At 36.5% G+C, this 23,143-nt stretch overlaps 1 protein-coding gene across 2 annotated transcripts in view; it reads left to right on the top strand.

Moving 5' to 3' along the window:
* GRM1 (glutamate metabotropic receptor 1) overlaps positions 1 to 22,803 on the top strand; it is a 209,108-nt gene extending 186,305 nt beyond the window's left edge. The window contains exon 8 of one of the 2 annotated variants that reach the window (XM_070952047.1): positions 21,915 to 22,803. In XM_070952047.1, the coding sequence (XP_070808148.1) occupies positions 21,915 to 22,803 (889 nt within the window). Of the gene's footprint in view, positions 1 to 17,753; positions 17,815 to 21,914 lie in introns of those variants that run through there. The other variant, XM_070952053.1, reaches the window with a different exon arrangement.
* Positions 22,804 to 23,143: the final 340 nt, after the last annotated feature.

Here is a 23,143-nt window from a genome sequence, read left to right as displayed (position 1 = left end):
TTGGAAACTTGAAAATGATCAGATTCCTTTAACAAATAGCAAATACATGCTTGGTTTGTCAGAAAACACTTCTTTCAAATCATTTTGGACTCATAAGTAAGCCTGTTCCTCCACATCCTTTGATAAAAAAGGATTAACAAGTATTATTTCAAACTAGAAATGCACTTTGGAAAAAATGCACATTGTCCACAAACCCCTTATAATCTGTAAGGATATGATTTCCTTACTTTAATTTGTCCATTTATCTTTTATCTCTTCTCTCAAAATACCATGAGATTTAAAAATAAAAAATTAAGAGGTTATAAATGTTTACAATGATATAAGTTTATTACAATAAAACATAAAATCTGATTGAAATTGGATGAGTCTGAAACATTAAACTTATTTTACAGACTGGCAATATCCATTAATTACTTCAAACAACAATTCATTTTTCCTATTTTCATTAATACGTCTTTTGAGGCCAAATGAAAAGGCTATTTGGAGAGTAAACTTAATTCATTTAGTTGAAAATAAATTCCACTGAAATTGATTGGATTTACTTCCTAATGATTGTCTCTGATTATATTACAAACATTGAGGAGTTAATAAAGATTAAAGGAAAATATAGTCTTTTTATAGGGAAATAATACAAAGCAGGCTGAATATAGGATGCTGAGGGAGAGGAAGAAGGAAAGTCATTCATGCTATTTATGAAATGAATTTTCCTTGGAAATACACATTGGTGTTTTTTTAAAAACAATAACAATAAAGTAAGGCTTTATAAACTTTTCTTTTTAAATTCTTATTTCAACATGTGACTATGCTTAATAACTTCACTGAAAAGTCCCAAGATTTTCACTATGTTAAAAAAAAATCATCACATAAAGAATTTCTAAATTTGTATTTAGAAGGATTGGAAAATCTACAAACTTGTTATTAAGTGATTTGAAAATCACATAGTACAGTATATGCTGAAAAGTGAAGTCATTGCTTACTCACTTTAATGCCCACCTCAGCAATTAGCACAAGGATCATGCTTCCCCTTTTATGTCTCTATTTATTATAAACTGTTTGCCATTAACTACATCCTTCAATTTTCCATTCTGCGCTGAAACAAAAGCAAAAAGTCCTGTGGACTGCATAACAAGTGATCAAATAATTAAACACCTAAGGCAATGCTCCTGAAGAGAATATTTCACTAAAGCAAGAACAATTCACAAATGCCCTCAGAAATCCTGGGGATAATTTTCTATTTTCTTGAAGTTTTCAAATGAAACAAAAGCACCCATATATATTGTATATATTAGCAACTCTCTTCTTTGTTCATATTGTGTAGGGGGGGGGGGGGACACACGATCCCAGCAAGACTATCTTAAATCTTACCAACATTGCAAAGATCTTTTCATTGTTAACAGAGAAATATCTTAAATATATGCATGCAATCTGAATACCAATTAAATGATTAATGTTGTATTTGCATCAATGTTTTCTGTTCTGTTAACATTATTTCCCCTTCATCTTAAATTTAGGTGAGCTGTATTAAATTTTAATGGAGAAGAATGCTAAATTTTGAATGTTTGACTTTCAATGTTCTCTCTCTTGCATATTTTACTCAACAAGAATTAATTACAATGCACTGCCCAAATGTTTGCCTTGGCTCAGAAACCTATGCAAGACACACTGACAGATATTTATTTTATTTTATTGGTTTATCAAATTTAGAGACTGTTCTTCTCACTCATAGAGCAACTCATCACTCTGTGCCTATCAGTCTGAGGGAGCCCCCCCCCCCATCACCTCACCTACTTCCAATAATCTGGGTCAGGAATATGTTCTCAGAAAAGTCACTAGTTATACATGACATCCATTTGTGAAATTTGGTGACGATCCAAGATCTGAATGAACCTAAGTGAGCAGAAGATGCTTACTCTTCCTCTCTTTGCTCTTTCTCCATTTCTCCATGATGCCCTTAGATAGACCTGGGTTCCCCAACTGGTCATGTTCCTTAGTACCTGGTAGGTCTGCTACCCCAGTTTATCTTTTAATTTTATAAACATATTCTAATTTCCAGATTTGGGCTTCAAAAATCCAGATGACCATAGTGTCAGCAACAGTTTCTGTAAACTCTTGGGTCTTGGTCATTGGATGTTTGCAGCCCAGATTTGATAGTCCAGTTTTAAAGAAAATAAGCCTGACTAGGTGGCTCAGCGGCTAAGACACTGACCTTGTCGATCAAAAAGGTCAGCAGTTCGGCGGTTCAAATCCCTAGTACAGGTCTCCTGCGTGAGCAGGGGGTTGGACTAGATGACCTCCAAGGTCCCTTCCAACTCTGTTACTGTTAAGTTGGCTTGCTACATACAAAGCACCATCATCATGGTCCAATGGGAGACCACCAGGGAAGACAATGTATGTAAGCTAGACTGAGAAATTTTTTTAAAAAAATCAGGAAGACGGAAATGGAAGATCTCTTCTATTATAATGCCTAGAGAGGATATGAATCTGTCCATGAAGTCACCGGAAATCTTCCTTGACTTGAAGGTGATTTTATCTTTACCTTGCTAAAGAAGAATCAATAAGGCTTCTGCAAATGTAAACCTTTTGTTTGAGAATGTCATCAACCCCATAGATAGATGGATAGTCCTTATATGTGAAGGATTTCAAAAAGCCAAAAATCAGAGACAATGCTCTATTGTGAGCTACTAAAGGATAGGAACAAGGATAAATGAACAGTTCTTACAGCGGGAGATATAAAACATGACATTATCTAACCAACATAAAAGATCTGGAATTACAGTTGAACAGTTAGCAAGTCAAGCTGGCGAGGACACAAAATGTTTTGTTTTTCAGCAGAGAGAGGAGTGGAGTGATTTTGATGACTCAAAAGGATCCCTTCAAAATTGGTGAAGGGACAACGAAATGGCAAATGCAATTCTGTCTAAATGCAATGCAACACATATTGGGCCAAGAAACACAAACACATTGATGTGTTCTGAAGGAGCTGGCAGTGCCTGACCAGGAAAAGCTACTGTTGCTGTCATAGATCATTCAGTTAAAATGTTAACCTAGGACACAGTGGCTGCTAAAAAGACAAAACATTTCATTTTGTGAATCATTAGGGAAGAGATCAGGACTAACATATCCATTAACAATGATATCGCATTTGATGTTTATATTTCCCATGGCATCTGAAAAGTAAATTGTGGGGATAAAAACATGCAGAAAAAGACAATCTCTGCAAATCCTATAACAGGGGTGTCAAACTCGCAGCGTCATGGCGGCATCACGTGACATATCGGGACTTTTTTTCCCCTTTGCTAAACCGGGCGTGGGCGTGGCCAGCACGTGACACATCCGGCCTGCTGGCTGCGAGTTTGATAGTATATCAAACATGGAGTCTTGCTATTTTCCTGTTTGAGTTGGGTAGGTTTCCTTGAAGAGATGGGGAGCAACAGAGAGATGTGAATTTATTCATTGTGTGAGTGAATCTGTGATAATATACCCAGTTGTTAAAACAATTTCCTATAGTATAACTATATATCACAATGTATTATTACTAACAAAGTGTTAATACAGTTTTTCATACTTTAAAAAAAAAAAGTTTGTGCAAGCGATATATAATGCATTGTTTCCAGGAGAAGCTATATTTGCATTATTTCCAGAAAAAGCTAAATTTTCCTATGAGCCATCAGAACAAATGTTGCATGGGTTCAGTACAACTACTCTGTATGCTTTTTGCTTAACAATTTGGAGGTTGCGGTATTTTAATTCCTCTTCCTTGCTATTTCTTGCCTTATAAAAATAGGTGCCAAGGGGGAGTTTAAAACATGTACCACAGTGAATCACTTGAAATTACTCAGCTGAAACTTTGCAGACTTAATGTCCTTAATATGCTTAGTAATCTGTCCTTAATAAAGCTTCCCTATATCTGCAGGAACTGTTGTTAAGCTAACTGACCTATAATTTCCTGAATCCCCAGATCCTTTTTAAAAGTTAATGTTCCATTTGTTTGTTTTCAGTCATTGGGTGCAGAGGCCAATCTTAGACAATAAAAATGTGTGGGGTGTTTATTAGAAGGCCAATAATTTTGATATTGAATTCTCCCTTAAATGGTTATATGCTTTTTTTTCTCATTGGTCTTATTTTGGAAAAATAATATCACTGCACTTTTTATTTTCTTCCTTTCCCTCTGATTTGCATTTTACTTTCAGTTTGTTTGGACTGCGAACAAGTCTGTATTCTCTTTTTTTTTCCCTCCACACTTGAGTAATGTATCTACTTTCCAAAGGGAAAAAAAAACATTTATTTTTTGCTCCTCATGGCTTCTTTGGCTCTATTTGTTAACAGTGCACACTTCTCTGAATGTAATTATCTCTCTTGATTGGTTTGGCACCATCTAAAGGCTATTCGTTATTTTACTATTATCTTGACATTTATTCTCATCATTAAAATTATTCCTGAGTGGTACATAACATACAATGTAACAAATTTAATATATAAAAACCAATAGAGCATCTCTACAATAAATATTACTAATATCAATACAGCATCAAATATCAAGGAGAACAGAGAGATTACTTTGTGCATAGCAAGTGGAGAATATACTGGGGAACAGAAGCAGTAGTTTAAAGCATCCCGTTCTGGGTGACTGCCATATCACAGACTGCAGAATATCACATCATCAATAAAATCTCACTTGGCAACTATAGTAATCCAACAGACTTTAGTCAGGAAAAGATATTTCAGTTCCTGGACTTTTATAAAGGTTTTCGATTCTTAACAACAAAATGTGGAAGGCGATCTGGTAGAAAATATGCACCTTACACAATTTCCTGTGCATGATACATTGTCCATCTCTTTTCCGCTACATTCTGCATCAGGTCTGTATCAACTTCAAGCACAGATCCAAATAGAGAGCCACACAGCAGTCCAAGAATGAAGTTAATAATCCATGCTTTACTGTGGTAAAAATTTTTCTCTTCAAGGCAGGACATAGTTGATGTATCAATTAAAAGAGATAGTACAGTGTATTTTCCTGCTATGAAAATTACCTACATACATTAGTAGTAAATCTAGAGATGCTCCGATTTTTTTTCTTTCTTCTGGGCCTGTAAACTCCCCAAGTTCTATAAACACTCATTAGCATTCAATGTGGAACAATTTGTTGTGATCCAATCCATCAATACTATATGTGCAAGCACTGAGAAGTAGCCAATTTAAATGTATTAGAGAAAAGCCAGATATCGTTTACATGTCAGTGACATCATGCCTCAGATTTCTAATGACTTTCGAATGCCATCACATACATGTTAAATAGCATTTTGGGTGAAGTTCTGTTCAATAACGCTCTTAAGAAAGTTCTAACATACAATTATTTGGAGCTAGTCTCTGGGACTGGTTATTCAAATTACATAGAATCGTTGCAATATACTTTTTCAATCTCCTGTTTATTGAGATTGGCCAGAAGAATTTTACCAGCAAGTATAAGAAGGTTATATTTCCTTTCTCTATCCCTAGTTCTCTCTCCTATAGAAATAATCTCTAAAAATATATGAGTAATCCTGTCCCTGAAATGGGCCAGCTGAACATAGGTTTTCAAAGGTAATCAATATGTTCCAATAATGTTTGCAATTTAATCGCTGACAATTTCTTGAATATCTTGTCCCCAAATCTAGAGGCAATAGAAGGTAGGTATTTGTCAAATCCAACTTCAAGTAGACTTTTTTTTTTTAGGTGACTGGCATTACTCTATTATTCAGCAATGAATTAACAGTTCCTTTGGCTCAACTGATCAGTTCTCCGTGGTTAAAACACACTAAGTTTGACAAACATTTGCCCACATTTTGAGACTCAATAAATTTAATGAATAGGCTTTATATGGACTTTCTTATATGCTTCAGAACTTATTATATACTACAGAAATTCTCTATGGCACAATTTTCTTCTAACTTAGGAATTAGTGTTCGTTTCAGTGATATAATTGCTTGACAACGGTAATGTGCCACACACCATTTCAAGTTGTATAGAAAACCGTGGCCCGTCTTGTGGGTGGGTAGACAATTGTTCTGAAATGCAAGGCCTCTAGAGGTTTGTAGGAGCTGCTAGTGCCAAGTTAGAAAAGGGCTAGGCACCTGGGACTTGCATATGAAAGGATTTGAAAAGTCATATTGGCGGTCTAATGGAGCAGCAAAAAAAAGTATTTGCTTTGGGACAAAGATTTATTTTAAACATGTTGGAAATGTTTGTTTGGAACAGGAGGAATCAATGGAGATTTTGTGTGTATGTGTGAGTTTGTCTTGGAAAGGGCAAGAACCCTTTACAGAGAAGCCAAGTCCCATTAGCTTTTGGCTGCAAAAGGACTGATGCGTTAATTCAACAGCCAGGACTTGCAACTTTGCCTCCGAATGACCTACAACAGGGGTGGGGAGCGATGGCCCTTTTATGACTTGTGGACTTCAACTCCCAGAATTCCTGAGTCAGCCAAGTTATAAAGGGGCCATCGTTCCTCACCTCTGTTCTATAGCATGGCTGTCAATAAGAGTGGCTGCTTAGTACAGGATCCGTGAACTTGGGCAGGAAAAGAAATGACAGCTTTATTTTCATCTATATTACTAGCTTTCTCATTTTAAACAATTTGATAACTATATTTTGGTAAAATGGTTTTCCTTTGCAATGCAGTCTATAGCTTTATATTTGATTTTATGCACTTTAATTTTAATACATTTATCTGAGAAGGGATATGGAGGTTCAGTATTCTTGGTCTAATACATGAATGTTAAGTGAAAAGAGAGCTTTTCTCAGGAAAGACCATGTTGTTAACCCATGCATTCCTTGGACCCACTTATTTCTATAAACACATTTCTACATTAATTGAAGTGGGTAAGCTCTCTCAAATAAAGCCTGCCCCTCTACTTCTCAGTGTATCCAATGCTTGCTAACAGTCATCTCATATACTATAGGCTCTTGTATTTTTTATTAACCAGAGTCAGTTGTGTTGCAATATTTTCAGGATCAGACTCAATAAAGATAATAGAAGTTAGAGATTTAAATATATTTTTCTTTAATCATAATAGGCATTCTATATTCGCTGAATATTCAAGATAGAAGCAAGTAAAATGGGGAGGATGGCTCCTTATATATACAAGGGGTGGAGCCAGGAATGGGAGTGGTAAATTATGAATACATTAAAGTCCAAAGAATAAGTTAACCCCTGATGTTCCATATATACATTATTTACACATTAGAGAATAAGGCATTTACATCTGACAAATCCCCCTCTAAATGCCGGTTCGTTATACAACACCAGTTACATTCAGATTCAGGACAATATAATACATATAATTTAGAAGTTAAATATTTGTGTTGTTTAGAAGGTAAGGGTTTTGTTAATATGTCAGCTAATTGTTCAGAAGTATCACAATGTATTGCTTTGATGAATCCGTCTTGAGATAGTTGTCTCACGTGCTTAAATTTTATATCAATATGCCTGGACCTTTGTCCAATTGCATCGGATCTAGATATTTCAATGGCCGCTTTATTATCTTCATGCATAATAAATGGTAAAGTAGGTTTCTTCCAAACATCTGTGATCAAATCATTGAACCATACAAGGTTATTTGCAGCTTTAGACAAGCAAACATATTCCGCTTCTGTGGTAGAAGTGGCTACCAGTTCTTGTTTACCAGTATACCAGTAAACTGGACAATCGTTCAATAGAAAAACATAACCAGAGGTACTCTTTCTGCATGATGTATCACCAGCCCAATCTGCATCAGCATAACAAGTAATTTTTGGTTCTTTGTCATTATTGGGTTCCAATATTAAACAAAAATCTAATGTACTTTTCAGATATCTTAAAATTCTTTTGACAGCTTCCCAATGATACAAGGTTGGTCTGCTAACATATCTTGACAATAAATTGAGAGGTAATGCAATATCTGGCCTAGTCCAATTAGATATATAAAGGAGTGAACCTATAACTGATCTGTAAAATGTGTTGTCTTTAAACTCAGGGGAAGATTCATCAATGTTTCTGAGAAAATCAGTTTGCATAGGTGTGTCACATGTTTTGGCATTATTTAAGTTACATTTGTTTAGGAGTTCAATGATTTTATCTTTCTGAGTAAGTTTGAATCCCCTTTTTGTTTTGTTAATTTGTACACCAAGGTATTTGTTCACTCTACCTAGTGATTTTAATGAGAAGTGTTCGTTTAACTTATTTACAAAGATTTCCCTGCTCTCTTTATGCTTTCCAATATATAAAATATCATCAACATAAATTAATACAAATTCAATATGATCATTACTCTTTTTTACAAAGAAACAGTTATCAGCAGTGGTGGCGTTGAAATCCATGGTCTTAAGTACTTTTACCAAACAATCGTACCATCTTTTGCCAGATTGCTTCAATCCGTACAGACTCTTATTTAATAACCAAATTTCGTTCTTATTAGTGTATTGACTGTGTGGTGCTCTTACATATATTTCCTTATCTAATTTTGCGTGTAAGTATGCAGTCTGTATGTCATATTGAAACACGTCCAGATTGAGTGCAGATGCTACTACAAGAGCTGTTTTGACACTCTCTGTTCTCACTGTTGGTGAATATGTGTCAGTATAGTCTTCTGGATATTTTTGTGCATAACCTTGTGCAACTAGTCTGGCCTTGTATAAGGTATTACCTCCTTCTAAATTCTTAATTTTATAAATCCACCTGGTACCTATAATTGTTTTATCCTTAGGTGCGATCGCAGGTGTGAATACATTTAATCCTTGTAAACTTTCCATCTCTTTTTCCATAGCTAGTTCCCATTTTTCTCTTTCTTCACGGGGAAGTTTCAATACTTCCTCATATGTATTAGGTGTTATTTGTTCTTCATCCATATGCATTATGTAATCTTTGTATTTATTTGGTATTTGGTTTCTATTGTTTCTAATATTTCTTTCAGGTTTGCTATGGTTGTCATGCAAATATCTAGCTTCCTTTTTTGTTAATGTGTCTGTCTTTATTTTATGCTGACTATTTGTCCAAGTTTTGGTTTTGTTCTTACTTTTGTTAATACTTTGATTTTCTGTTGTTCCTTCCTCGCAAGATATATTATCTTTGCTTTTATTAGGAAATATTTCATTAAGGTGCAATTTAGACCAATTGGCCTGCTCATGGAACACAGCTGTTCTGGATACTATAAATTTGTTATTATTATCAATGAATCTGTACCCTTTGGTTCCAGTTTCGTATCCCATGAATCTTAATCTCCTGGATACGTTTTCTCCCTTTCTCCTCAATTGTTTAGGTATGTGTACGTCTGCAGTAACTCCAAATATGTGCATGTGTGCTAATTTGGGTTTTCTATTGTACATCACCTCATATGGTGTCTTATTCACAATACTGGACCATGTCCTATTTTGAGTGTAATTTGAATAATGTAAGGCTTCTGACCAAAATTGTTTGCCTAAACCAGCATCCTCTAATGTGCATCTAATCATGGTTTGTAGTGTGGAATTCTTTCTCTCTGCAATCCCATTTTGAAATGCAGAAAATGGATTGGACGTGAAATGTAGCATCCCTCTATCCTTTAACCATTGGGAGAATTCTTTAGACATGAATTCACATCCCCTATCTGTCATAATTTGTTTTATTTTGATATTATGTTGTGTTTCTATGCGTTTGTAGAATTCCTTAAATTTCTGAAAGGTTTCATCCTTGTGCTTTAATGTGTAAACAAAACCATAGCGACTGTAATCATCCACTATTGTTAGGAAGTAACGTTTTCTATAGGTAATTGATGGAGTTAATGGACCAACTAAGTCCATATGTACCAAATCAAAAATATTGTTGGTTGATCTGTTAGATTTTTTTGGTCTGGGACTGGTTTTTAGTTTGGTGGATTTACATACTGAGCATTCCAAATAATTTTCACAATTTTTTATTTTGACACCTTCTGCGTGTTCAGTCATTTTTTGTACTACAGGAAAGCTTGCATGTCCTAACTTCCTATGTAAGATGTGAGCACACTCATCATGAATTGGTTTACCTATTTTTGGTTTCTTCTCATTGTGTGTATTTTTGTTATCATGAGTTATTTTACATTCATCATTGTCACTGTTACTGACATTTTCATCATCTGCTTCAATACAATCTTCCATATTTGAATCAATGTTATGTAACCATCTTTCTTTGGTTATCAGATAGGGTAGACCCCCTTTTATCATCACAGTGCCTACATTTGTTTTGTTCTTTTCTATAGTTGCTTTCCCCTTTGAGAAAACTATATTGATGTCAGATTCTCTGCTTAGTTTTATAGCACTCAGTATGTTGTGAGGTATTTCTGGGATTAATAATACCCCCTCTATTTTCCCTAAACCAGGCAAGGTCACATTTCCTCTGCCTAATACTTGAACCTTTTCTTGATTAGCTACCTTTATCACAAACTTATCTTCTGTAAATGAAGATAATATACTTTTGTTGTTAGTGGTGTGATTTGTTGCACCAGAATCAATAAGCCAATTATTGTTCTCATCTTGTTGTGTTCTGATGCTGTCTTGTTTATTTAGCCCATTTAGTGACCCAGATTTTCTCTCTTTTGAATTTTCTCTACCCCCTCTACTTTCTCTGTAATTTGGTGGACTTCTATATTTGTGTCTATCTGTGGAAGATTGTCTGTAATTGTATTTGCTCCTATATTCTGGCCTATGTCTCTCCCTTGGGACTTTGGGACAGTCTCTTCTACTGTGTTCCCTGGATCCACAATTGTGGCATCTAAAGGCCTCATTATATTTATCTTGAAAGACTACTTTCCTAAAGGATTTGTGTTCTGTTTGGTTACTGGAACGATTTTTTCTTGAATTGTCTTCTGCTATCAATTTGTTAGATAGACTTTCTATTGATAAATATCCCAAATTAATGGTATCTAAGTGTGACATAAAGCTATCCCATGATGGATCAAGTGAATTGATAATAACACTTTTCATTGTTTGATCTGAAATCACTTCCCCCCTCAATTGCAGCTCAGCTCTTATTTTGTTTAGATTTATCAAATGCTCACTTATAGAAACCCCTGGTTTCACTCTAGAAGAAAAGAAATCCTTAGACATTCTTGTGGTTGTGGCTACGCTATCGCTGTGAAATAGATTAAACATGCATTGAATTATTTCTGATACAGTTAGGTTTGGTTTGATGCTATGATACATTGCAGGAGACACGCTAGAAATTATTATGAAAAATGCTCTATGATGTAAACAATCTATTTTTAAAGTCCAAGGTCTTCTTGGAGGACTAGTTATAAAGAATAGTAAATTTTCTTTCATAAAAATAACCTGAAGCTGTTGGTACCACTCTTGTAAATTAATGCCATCAACTCTAAGTTTTGGGAAGTCACTGGGTAAATTCCCCACATTATTTTGTCCATTACTTACAACCTGAGGCAGTCCGTGGTCTCTCAAGTGCAGGAAATTACAGAACGGCATTGGGATGCTTGTAACGAGTCTGCGCGGTTCTCTGGCCAGTTCAAGTCTTTCGGGGCTGTCTACGTAGTTTTGCACATGCGCGTTGCTCATTTCTTCTTTGGCGCCGTTGTGGAAGGTTCTCTCCATTTCAGCTCTCTCGATCCGCTCCTCTTCAGATGAGTCGGTCTCTGGCTCGGTTTTTGGGGCTTTGATGATGGCGACGGTTCTTCTCTTTCTCTTGTGTGTGCTGGCACTCGATTCTGTCTGCGGTGTAGGACGGAATCGGCATGGCTCTCTGGGCTCGGGTGTCGTCGTTTTCGAAGTCAGGATGGGAGCGTGCAGGTCTTGAGTTGTCGGTTTGATTTCTTGCTTCTTTGTTGATGTCTTGGAAATTTTCAATCTTGGCCCAAAAGCAGCAAAAAGCGTTTTCATTGCTGACTTTACTTGAGACTTTGTTAAATCGTCTTCACTTTCTGATTTTGGTTCATCTGAAGAGTTTGAGACTTCTTTTTCACTTTCTTCGTCTGATAGCGTTTTTCGCGCCAGAAATTTTGAACTGAGCGTTTTGATTGGCTCTGCTTCACTCTCTTTTGAAGTTCGTTGAAACCAAGATGGCTGCCATTCAAAATTTCGCGCGATGTCACATCTTTTCTTTTTTACAACTATTTTCTCAGTAGTCATTTCACTCACAGTTTTTTGATCTTTGGGTTTTTCTTTAATGACGTTTTTCTCTCTCGCTGCTCCGCTGTTTCTCAGCATCTCCTGGAGGTCCGCGATGAGGCTCTCATCATTCTTTTGGCTTTTTAGTATTTTTAATATCTCTGACCTGAGTTCGTTATTTTCTATCTCGATTTCTTCCTGGTCGTTATTTTCACTCATCAGTTCTTCTTCTTCAGTGGTGTATTCTTCGGATTCTCTCGAAATCGCATTAGTGGATTCGTTGATCGTCTCTTGATCAGTTTCTATTTCTTTGCTGTAGGCCCTGGTGTTGGGCCTATCTTTCTTGGACATTTTTAATTACTTATTGAGTCAATTAACCATCCTCTGCTACCAGCTTGTTGCAATATTTTCAGGATCAGACTCAATAAAGATAATAGAAGTTAGAGATTTAAATATATTTTTCTTTAATCATAATAGGCATTCTATATTCGCTGAATATTCAAGATAGAAGCAAGTAAAATGGGGAGGATGGCTCCTTATATATACAAGGGGTGGAGCCAGGAATGGGAGTGGTAAATTATGAATACATTAAAGTCCAAAGAATAAGTTAACCCCTGATGTTCCATATATACATTATTTACACATTAGAGAATAAGGCATTTACATCTGACAAGTTGGTTGAATTGGAAGGCTATTGAAAATAAATAAATAAATAAATAAATGAATGAATGAATGAATGAATGAATGAATGAATGAATGAATAAATAAATAAATAAATAAATAAATAAATAAATAAATATTTTAAAAATGCCACGGGGTTCACTCAGAGCAGTTAGAGTTCTGTAATAAATAAACACATTAGCTTCATGTGATGATTAATATTTTTATCTGATATCTTCATTTGTCAGCAGCAAAAGTCTTTTGTTAGGTTTTTCAGTTACTGCAACTGTCAAATTATGATTCTTTTGCTTTTAATTTCCAAAGTATTAAAACAAAATCATTTTTCCTAATATTTTCTAACATTTAGATAATCATGTAGTTACTATTATTCCATTTTACCAGCCTCTTGGTTTTAATAAATGCTATATATTGTTATCCAAGTACTATAGTATTCTACATTCTGACATATAAATATTGCATTAAATATGTATCAATTCTCAGGCAAACTGCATCTCTCTTGGCTTTGCTGGCTGAATTTCCATCTTTTTCACAGATCTCAGAGAACAAAAACTGCCATTTTATAGATTCATAGATCTATTGATCAAATGTCTATGTCACTGACTCCCAATGACTCTGAGCAGCTCAGAACAATTAAAGCAAGGAATTACAATAAAAACAATTTTTAAAAAGACAAAATGGGGAAGAACAATCTGGGAAGAACAACAGACCAGATTTTGTCTGAAACTCCCCTTTTGGTGTGATACCAATATCAGGGCATTCAGCAAGCCTTGGCATTTTTTTGTATTGTACCTTTGTAAGAAAATATGAAAAAGAGAGAAACCATTTTGCAGCTCAGCCTGCAGGGATATCCACAGGATATTGTCACAAAAGTCAAGATGGTGGCTGATGGAACAGTACAACCAAAGCTCCCAAAGGTTTTACTCATTTGTTTTACAGAAATCCTGTCAGCCTGACACAAATGCCATTTCCCTCATGCCCTGGTTTGCTTTGAAATAGGGCTTATGCGAAGTAAGTCTACATTGCTGTGGCTTATACCTTAATTTAAGCATGCAAGTATTTATTATTTATTTATTAGTCCAATTTATATGCCGCCCTTCTCCGTAGACTCAGGGCTGCTTACAATGCATTATAGCAATAGCCTGCATACTTTTTTGTATATACCTGCTTATTAGGGCTTTCGGACCCCCCTAAGCGGTGTTGTTCTATACAAAGTTGGCTTATTGCCCCCACAATCTGGGTCCTCAATTTACCTACCTCGAAAGGATGGAAGGCTGAGTCAATCTTGAGCCTGGTGAGATTTGAACTCGCACTAATTGCAGGCAGCTGGCAGCTAAGTGCTAGCTCTTAACAGCACTTAGTCCACTGCTCCACCGAGGCATCATTATTCCCTGCTCAACCCATTGATGTAATGTCTGCTTTGTCTTAAGTCTGAGCAGCAATGCTTCCCTTGGTAGAGCAAACCATCGCACAGAGTAAAATGCAGGAGAAGATTGAATTAATCTAATCATGCTCTTTGCATAAGGAACAACCTTCTTGGGCAAAGAGTTGGACAAGTTTTACTATTTACATGATGACTAGTTATATTTAGGTCATCAGATCTAATCCCCTGCCTGAAAGAGGAATGCAATTAAAGCACCTTTGACAGATGACTTTCTAGCCTCACTTTGAAAGCCTCCAATGAAGGGGACCCACCCTCAAATTGGGTCCAATATCAAACTGATCTTTTAAGAAGAGTTTTTACAAACATTCTATTGGCTGGGGAATTCCAAGAGTTTAAGTCCACACATCTTGAAATTGTGTAGTTGAAAAATAATGCTCTAGAATGAGAGCGTAAATCCAGTAGACATGAAGGCAGCTATATGCTCCTCTTTTTCTTCCTTGTTCCTTGAAGCAATCATTTGTTACTGAAACATCTGATTTATTGTATAGATCTGTAGCATGAGACAAACTTGCATTATGAAGCTCAGCATTTAGGAGAGAGCAAAGATGTACCAGGACTCATGAATGATGCTTATAACTATCTGACATTTCTGTGCTTCCCAAGGTAGAGGGTGTAAATGCATTACAATGGAAAATTAGAATAGAAAGTTCACATTGTTTTTGCATGAGTATATATGTGCACATCATTTAATTTCTTGCTTGACTGGATATCATATCACATTCCCTTGTAATGGTAGACCTGTAAATATTTATAAAGCAAGAAAAGGAAGAAAGTTAGATATTTAGAAATGTATCTCTTTAATAGTGAATTACACACAGAATTCTTTTCATTTGTATCTAGTATCCAGTTTATTTCTCTGGAGAGCAAACCTTTATTCATAATTTATATAATCCAATTTAGAATGACACATGGTTATTAAAACTAATTTCTTTTTTGACTGTGTCTTTCCAGAGCCCAGTTTTAAAGCTAAATATCTGATCCAAAGTTACCGCTGCAGGCAACTACAATACTTGGAGACTGGAGTTTTGCCTTCCATTTGTCAGTCTCATATATCACTTTTATTTTTATTTTATTTTTATTTTTTTAAAAATAAGAAACAGAGAAAGCAATGGATGGGAGTAATGGAAGTGTCAGAGGATACACTGATGTTTGTAGAAATCCAGTGGTGAAATCCAAATTTTTTTTACTACCGGTTCTGTGGGTGTGGTTTGGTGGGCATGGTGTGGCTTGGTGGGCGTGGCAGGGGAAAGATACTACAAAATCCCCATTCCATCCCCACTCCTGGAAGAAGGATATTGCAAAATCTCCATTTCCACCCCACTCTGGGGCCAGCCAGAGGTGGTATTTGCCAGTTCTCCGAACCACTCAAAATTTCCGCTGTCGGTTCTCTGAACTGCTCAAAATTTCCGCTATCGGTTTTCCAGAACCTGTCAGAACCTGCTGGATTTCACCCCTGTACAACCCCTGATATAAAGTTTCTTATGCCGTATTTTCTAGGGAAGGGCAAATGTCTCCCAGTGCATGAATATGGATGTTTGCTGCAGTAAACAACCAAAAGAAAATTCATGTTTGCTTGAATTATCAATACTTCAAAATATAAGAAAAATTGCTTAGACTTCTGATATATGTTTTCCTCAGAACCAACCTTATCCCAGTTTTTTTTCCTGCAGGTGGACCCTCTAGCCTTAAAGCGGCTTAAGCAGCAGAATTATTTGAAACTGTGTAAAAATGAGTACACCTTATACAGCTGTAAGATTTTCACATTTCAGTTTTGTGTAGTCAATAAGACTTGTAATATTTCATCATGTGCCCAAGGGAAAATGGCAGCTGTCTCTTTCCATGCAGGTTGGAGATCATCTTTAGTCCGCTACAGAATAAGCTAGGATTAGCCAGAAAGAAAGAGTTTAGCATCAATATTCATGTGAACACATTGATTAGTTTGAATCTCAGTTTGGGGTTGGTTTTTTTGTTTGTTTGTTTGTTTGTTTGTTTCAATTGGTTAACTTATAAATCAGTATATTACCCAAGGAAAAGGTGTTAATTCAGTGAACAGGTTTTATATATTGTATGAACACAGCCAGCTTATTTCTTGCCACCTCTTTGCCTTTCATATCACAACATATGCTCCCTTCTATTATAAAATGTCATTACAGCAGAGTAGTAAAAATAAAGGGCTATGTATGTTCATTGATGAAGCGGTAATCAAACTACCATTTGAATAAAGATCAGTGGTTTCCCTCTGGAAACATTGCATATAGAGCATAGAAAATGTATGAGCATTTCATAATATTACACAACAATTTAGTATGTTATCAGGGTGGGAAGTTACAAAACCAACAGGTAAGTGATAGTTTCTATTTATTTCATTATGTTTTTGTCATCTTCATGACACTTCTGACAGTGCTATAATTATTTATTTATTTTTGCTAGCAAATCATTGATTAGCATATTCATTAATGTGGGCCAAAATAAAGCAAGTGATGAAAATGTGATAAAGGAATGGAGGACCCAGTGCACTATGTAAAGCTATCAACTCTTCAGATAACCACTATACTGCATGTACATTCTTTTGAAGTATTCAGTCCATAGGCAAGGAAACATTCATACTTTATACCAATCCCTAAATAAATTTGGCGTGTTACATGCAGATAAATCCACAAAAGTTATTAACCAACTTACATCTCTCTGGCTTAGCCATCCACCTATTTCCTTCAGCTGAATCAATAGTCCCCAGTCAGTGGTTCTCAACCAGTAGTCCACGGTACTCTGGGAGAGCCTCAATGTCATCACAAGGGATCCCCAAAGGCTTGAAGAAATGTTACGATTTAAGTCTTGAGTTAAGTCTTGGGGATTCGTGGCCATGGTCCGTGGCCACCAAAGGTATTTAAAGGGGGTCCATGGTGAAGAAAAGCTTGAGAACCACTGGTTCCAGTGAAGAAAAAAATGTAATGTTTATTTGCCTGGAATTAATTCTTCCTCACCATGGGCAGCCAGACAAACTGTTTAAGGGGGACCTGTAGTGTATTCTGATCTACCCACCACAGTATAATCATTTGCATTTCATTTAATCTCTGATTTTTCGCAGGAGGTTGAGTAGGTTAAGAGATATTTTTCTCCCATTTTAGCACAGAGAGAGTGCACATGATCATGCCAAGGATGCCCCTGGAGGCACTGTTGTAGGAGAGCACAGATTTCAACCTATTCAAGGGTTATTTGCACGTCCACATTTTAGGCACATAAGCAAGGTGATCAAGAGAGGAATGTTGTGTAAAGGACCACAGAGTAAGTGTGGAACCAAAGAAGCAGTTCAACCATGAACATTGCAACTCCTGCACAAATCTCTTTAGAACGCAGTCCCTTTGAGTTTAGTAGGGCTTTCTCCCAGGTAAGCAAGTGTAGAATTGTAACCCGAGTAATGCAAACATGGTGGAGAAATGGCAAGATGTCCAAGGAAGGTGGAACACAGCACCCTACTGAGTGGTACAACTGCCCTGAATGTGGATGTGGATAACCACTCATTGGGTATCTTTTTCTTTTCAATCCTCAGGAAGAGGCAGCCAGAATTCTCGCCCACCAGCCAGTGTCCGTCGGCACATGTGCAGCTTTGAAAAACCCCAAACTGCAGTGAATGTGTAAGAAAAGCTGCATGACAAACAGTGGTGTATCTTTTTTTTTTAACCCATTGCTTTCTCTTTCTCATGACTTTCTCATTTCTAATAATGGTGCATGCCATTAATGATAGAAAAGTCGTGTATGTGTCCCATTTTTCACACTGCCTTGACCTGCTTGTCCATATATTCTTTCAAGGACACTGTCAAATAATTTTTGGAGGATCTTTTTTCTGTTTTTCATGGTTGTCACTTCAACATCTTCTGGCTGAATTGCAAAAGGAAAAAAAATAGTTTACCTGTTCATTTTATCTTTCCCCTAATTTACCCCACAATTTTTCTTGTTCATGGTTTTGCATGGAGCTGAACTGGTCTTCTTTCAATGACAGCTGTCCATTTTCTCTAGCAGCTTCAGCTGCATCCTGGCTGTATCTAGTTCTTCCTGCCTACTGAGGGCTTCAGAAATACTCAGTCATAGACCAAATACAAAAAATACTCACTGATGAACATGACTTCATGTAGTTGGCCGTATTGGAATTTTGGAAGACAAAAAATAATTGAATCAATGGGACAATAGTAATAATTACTTATTATATAGTTCTTCTTTCCTATCACATTTAAAGTTTTGCAACTAAGCAATTTTTTAAGTCACAGATTAGAGCTGGATTAAACTTGTTTATTAAGTAGAACAACAATATAGCAAGAAAAACTACCATTTTTAAAAAACAGTTGCATGGGGGAGCCCACATAGATTACGCAGTAAATTTCAAATCATGTTGATGGAATTGAATCTGCTTTCACTAGATTGTTGGAAAGACTAAGGGGAGAAAGAGCAATAAATTAAACACAGAGAAGAAAGTAAGGCGGGATAACAGAGGGAAAAAATGCTGCTGAAAAAATAAGGTTATTATAGGCAAACCATCCAATATAAGGAACATCAGTGGAAATTTTAAAAACAATTATCAACCATTCTCAGTATTAAATGACATAATGTATCCATTTTATTGGATTCTACTTTGTATGTCAGATGACAATGGAAATTATATGACACACAAAACTGAATCTGATGAAATAGGTATATTATTAATCATCAGCATTGTGGACAAGATTGAAGTCCTCACTGAAACTTTTGTTGGGATATAATACTCATGAAAAAAAAACTTCAGGAACTGGAGTTCCTGTCAACATTGATTTAAAATAAAATTCGGAAGATGCTGCCAAGAGGGAAAAAAAATTCAGAAATGGAGTAATATAAGTATGTAATTCCAAAAATTCTTGCCTGGGAGTCAGCCCCACTGACCTGAAAGGAACGTGTGTGTGTGTGTGTGTGTGTGTGTGTGTGTGTGTGTGTGTGTGTACACGCATACGTATGTATGTCTGTGGGTGTATACCAACATATATAAGTTACGTTTTAAAAGTGTTGTTTTTATATGCATTAATCAGTATTACTGTTCAACATATTCTGTATTGCATTGTGTTTTATATTCTATTCTATACCTATATAAAAGTATAAAATCCATTCCCATGGATCTTACAGAGCATCTTTGACCTGTTTTTTGAACATTAAATACATTGTTTGAACTAAGTCCTTGCCGATCTAAATTTGGAGCTTGGTTCACTTTCTCCTACAGAAAAAAAATCCAATAACGCTAATATATAAATCCTGTACATGAAGCTTTCCACCAAGCTTTCCCAACTAAATAACCCAGTGACACCCATTTAAAAGACTTCAGCCTTATACATGAAAGCCGCTAGAGTCAAATTTCCATCTAAAATGCATTCTGTGCCTTGATTTATTCCTAACTGAGCATGTCTACATAGACCTTCATTTGAGAAATAACTCAGCTTCAATCCATAGAACTACAGCACTGGATAAAATATAAATTTATCTACTCAGCATTTACATTGCCAAACAGTATGTCCATCAGCAATAGAGAAATGTACTGAAACTATAGTGCATTGCAAAGCAAGTGATTTGCATCAGAAGGTACTAAATAGATACATCCACATAAATCTAATTTATAGAGCATAGGATTATTGCAGTATCTACTCTGAGCATCACAGAACCTGCAGCAGAATGTTTCTACTCTCCATGTGCTATAAATATAAAATAGCTTTAAAGGGCAGGTATTTCTGGTGATTTTTTTCTATATCACATGGAAGTAAAATATACTGCTCAAAAAAATAAAGGGAACACAAGCAGAAGACATCCGAGATCTGAATGAATGAAATAGCCTTATTAAATACTTTGTTCTTTACATACAGTAGTTTATACACTGCTCAAACAACTAAAGGGAACACAAAACTACTGTACATAATGAACAAAGTATTTAATAAGGCTATTTCATTCATTCAGATCTCAGATGTCTTCTGCTTGTGTTCCCTTTATTTTTTTGAGCAGTGTATTTTATTCTGAACAATGGACTGAAATGTGAACTTTCAGTCCATTGTTCAGAATAAAATATTTTACTTCCATGTGATATAGAAAAAAATCACCAGAAATACCTGCCCTTTAAAGCTATTTTACATGACTGTTTTGTAATCCCACACTCCCACAATGTCTAACAACATGCCTACAAAAAAAATTCCACTAACCATCTAAAACTGTTGTAATTAATACAGCTGGTAAGCCTGATTGTTCTCAGAGTAACAATCTTGTTTAAAGTATTGTGTTCCTACACTGTTGTTTTGGTTCTTACTCATTACAATACTTTCTTGGTGCTTCCATATCATGAACGTAACCTCTTTGTAAATAGTGGGGTTTTCCTGGAGCAAAGAGATAGACAGTCATTGCTTTTGATGTCTTTTCCCCAAGTATTTAAGGTCATTTACACTTACTAAATGTATAACAGACTTACAGGTATTAGTTATGTCTGCATTTGTGTTTTAAAATATTTGTTGTCATAGAGGTTGTGAGACTGATTTTTCACAGTATGTACACAAATAAAACTGTAGATGTATGGGCCATGAGAAAGGTAATCCTCAAACTTCCATGACTCTAATGGAGAAAATTCAACAGACGAACGAGAATATTTCTGACTGCAATTCCGCTCATCCACAAATTGGAGCTAGAACATTTTGTACTGCTGTTTTTACCAGACCAGACAAATTTTTTATGTGTTGTGGAAATTGTTGCATGTGAAATGCAAATCAAATGTTACCAACTAAAGATTATATAGTATAAAGTTGAGTGCTTTTTAAAGATTGAAGTTGAGTTTCTGCATCATTTTTGAAAACTATGTCTTATGTGCATGCACTTATTTTATGCTTGTTCAGAGTCATAGGCTGAAAACAGCAGGAGATGGGCGTATCCATTTCCCATTCACCCTCCCTTCTCCTCCTTAAATGTAGAGGCTTCTTACTTTTTGAAAAAAAAGCTGCTGTTTATAATGAATAATAACAACATTTTACCCCATTCACCCTAACAACATTTAATAAAGAAACTTAGGAGCCTTGGTAGTACAGTGGTTTAAAGCACCCTGTTATTAACACAGCTGCCTGCAATTACTGCAGGTTCGAATCTTACCAGGCTCAAGGTTGACTCAGCCTTCCATCCTTTCTAAGGTAGGTTAAATGAGGACCCAGTTTGTGGGGGCAATAAGATGACTTTGTATAAATATACAAAAGTATGAAGGCTATTGCTTAACGCATTGTAAGCCGCCCTGAGTCTCTGGAGAAGGGCGGCATATAAATAAAAATTTTTTTAAAAAAAATGCTTGTTACAGTCATTGCTGTTGATGTTTCTCTGCATCTCCTCCCAGGAAGTATATAAACCGGGGGCAGAGAGTCTTGGAATCATTTGCTATTCCTTACCAACATTACAGGGGGAGGAAATGAAGATCCATTACTTTCTGTGTCTGGTGGCAGCCATGCATATTCTGCAACATGTTGCTCTGTCCCCAGCATCTGAAACTAACGGAATAATTTGCTTTCATTTACAGACTTCTCGATTTAATAACAATTGCTGTTTCCCACTGTAGTTGCTTCTTGGAGGAACTAAGACTGCAAAACACACAGGGATTTTCTAGGATGAATGTGTTGTTGGTTGCCTGTGTCTGCCTATGGAAATGTAAATAAACACATCTTTATTTTATTTCCAGTTCTAATGGCAAGTCTGTGTCATGGTCTGAACCAGGTGGAAGAGAAATTCCCAAGGGACAACATATGTGGCACAGGCTCTCAGTGCATGTGAAGAATAAGGAGCTAGGATGCAATCAGACAGCAGTGATCAAGCCCCTAACTAAAAGTTATCCAGGTCCAAGCAAGAGCCTCACTTTTTCGGACATCAGCAGTAAGACTTTGTACAATGTTGTGGAGGAGGAAGCAAGTGAATCAGTGCACTTCAGCCAAATGAATAGTCCTTCCATGGTTGTACACAGAAGAGTGATGGTGATGCCTCCACTGCAGGCAGCAGCAGAGGACATACAGAGTCCCAAAGTCTTACCACCCCCACCCCCACCTCCACCACCGCGATCCATTATGGAGCAGCTGCAGGGTGTGGTCAACAAATTTTCCACGGGCATTCCTGATTTCAATGCTGTAATGCCCGTGTCTGGTGCAGGAAACGGACTGAGGCCCATCTATCATCCTCCAGCAATGCAGCCACAGATATTGCCACTACAAATGGGCACTTTCAGTAAAGAGCCAGTTTCACTCCCATCTGAAGAAGAAGAGGAGGAGGAGGAAGAAGAAGAAGAGGAAGAGGAAGAAGAAGAAAATGAAAAGTTTAAGCTTATCCAAGATTATGTGTATGAGAGGCCAGGAAATTTAGACGAGGAGGAGGAGGAAGAAGAGGAGCAGGCCACCAGCAAACTGACTCTAGAAGATTCACCAGCACTGACACCTCCATCTCCTTTTCGAGATTCAGTGGCTTCAGGCAGCTCTGTGCCCAGTTCTCCTGTGTCCGAATCAGTGCTTTGCATACCTCCCAATGCAACTTACACCGCCGTTGTTTTGAGGGATTACAAGCAAAGCTCATCCACTTTGTAGAACAGAAGCTGCTCTGGTGAAAGCAAATAGATCATGTCTTCTCTCTGAGCTTTAATTGGACAGGGAGAAATAGCACAAGCCCCCTGGGGCAAGTGAAGGCCAATGAGCATGGTGTAAAAGGTGGGGCAAAAATTTGTATCCTGCACTAAATCCATTAGAGGGCTCCAGTTCTTTACTTGTTATGTGTGTGATTTTGTTTTGTTTTTTTTAAAAGGAAATTATTGTGTTCAAGAGTAGTGTGTTCTGAGAAGATCATTGGAATTCTGACAAAGCACAAATCCCATGTACAACTTCTATAGCAAAAAGGAAGTGTAACAGTAACACCCAGTGTTCACAAACA

The sequence above is a fragment of the Pituophis catenifer genome, unplaced genomic scaffold, assembly GCF_029215685.1.
Source record: "Pituophis catenifer annectens isolate HBS135680 unplaced genomic scaffold, rPitCat1.0.hap2 SCAF_1, whole genome shotgun sequence".
Classification (NCBI taxonomy): domain Eukaryota; kingdom Metazoa; phylum Chordata; class Lepidosauria; order Squamata; family Colubridae; genus Pituophis; species Pituophis catenifer.
Note: the sequence above shows the minus strand (reverse complement) of the source record. Positions and strands in the feature narration are given on the sequence as shown.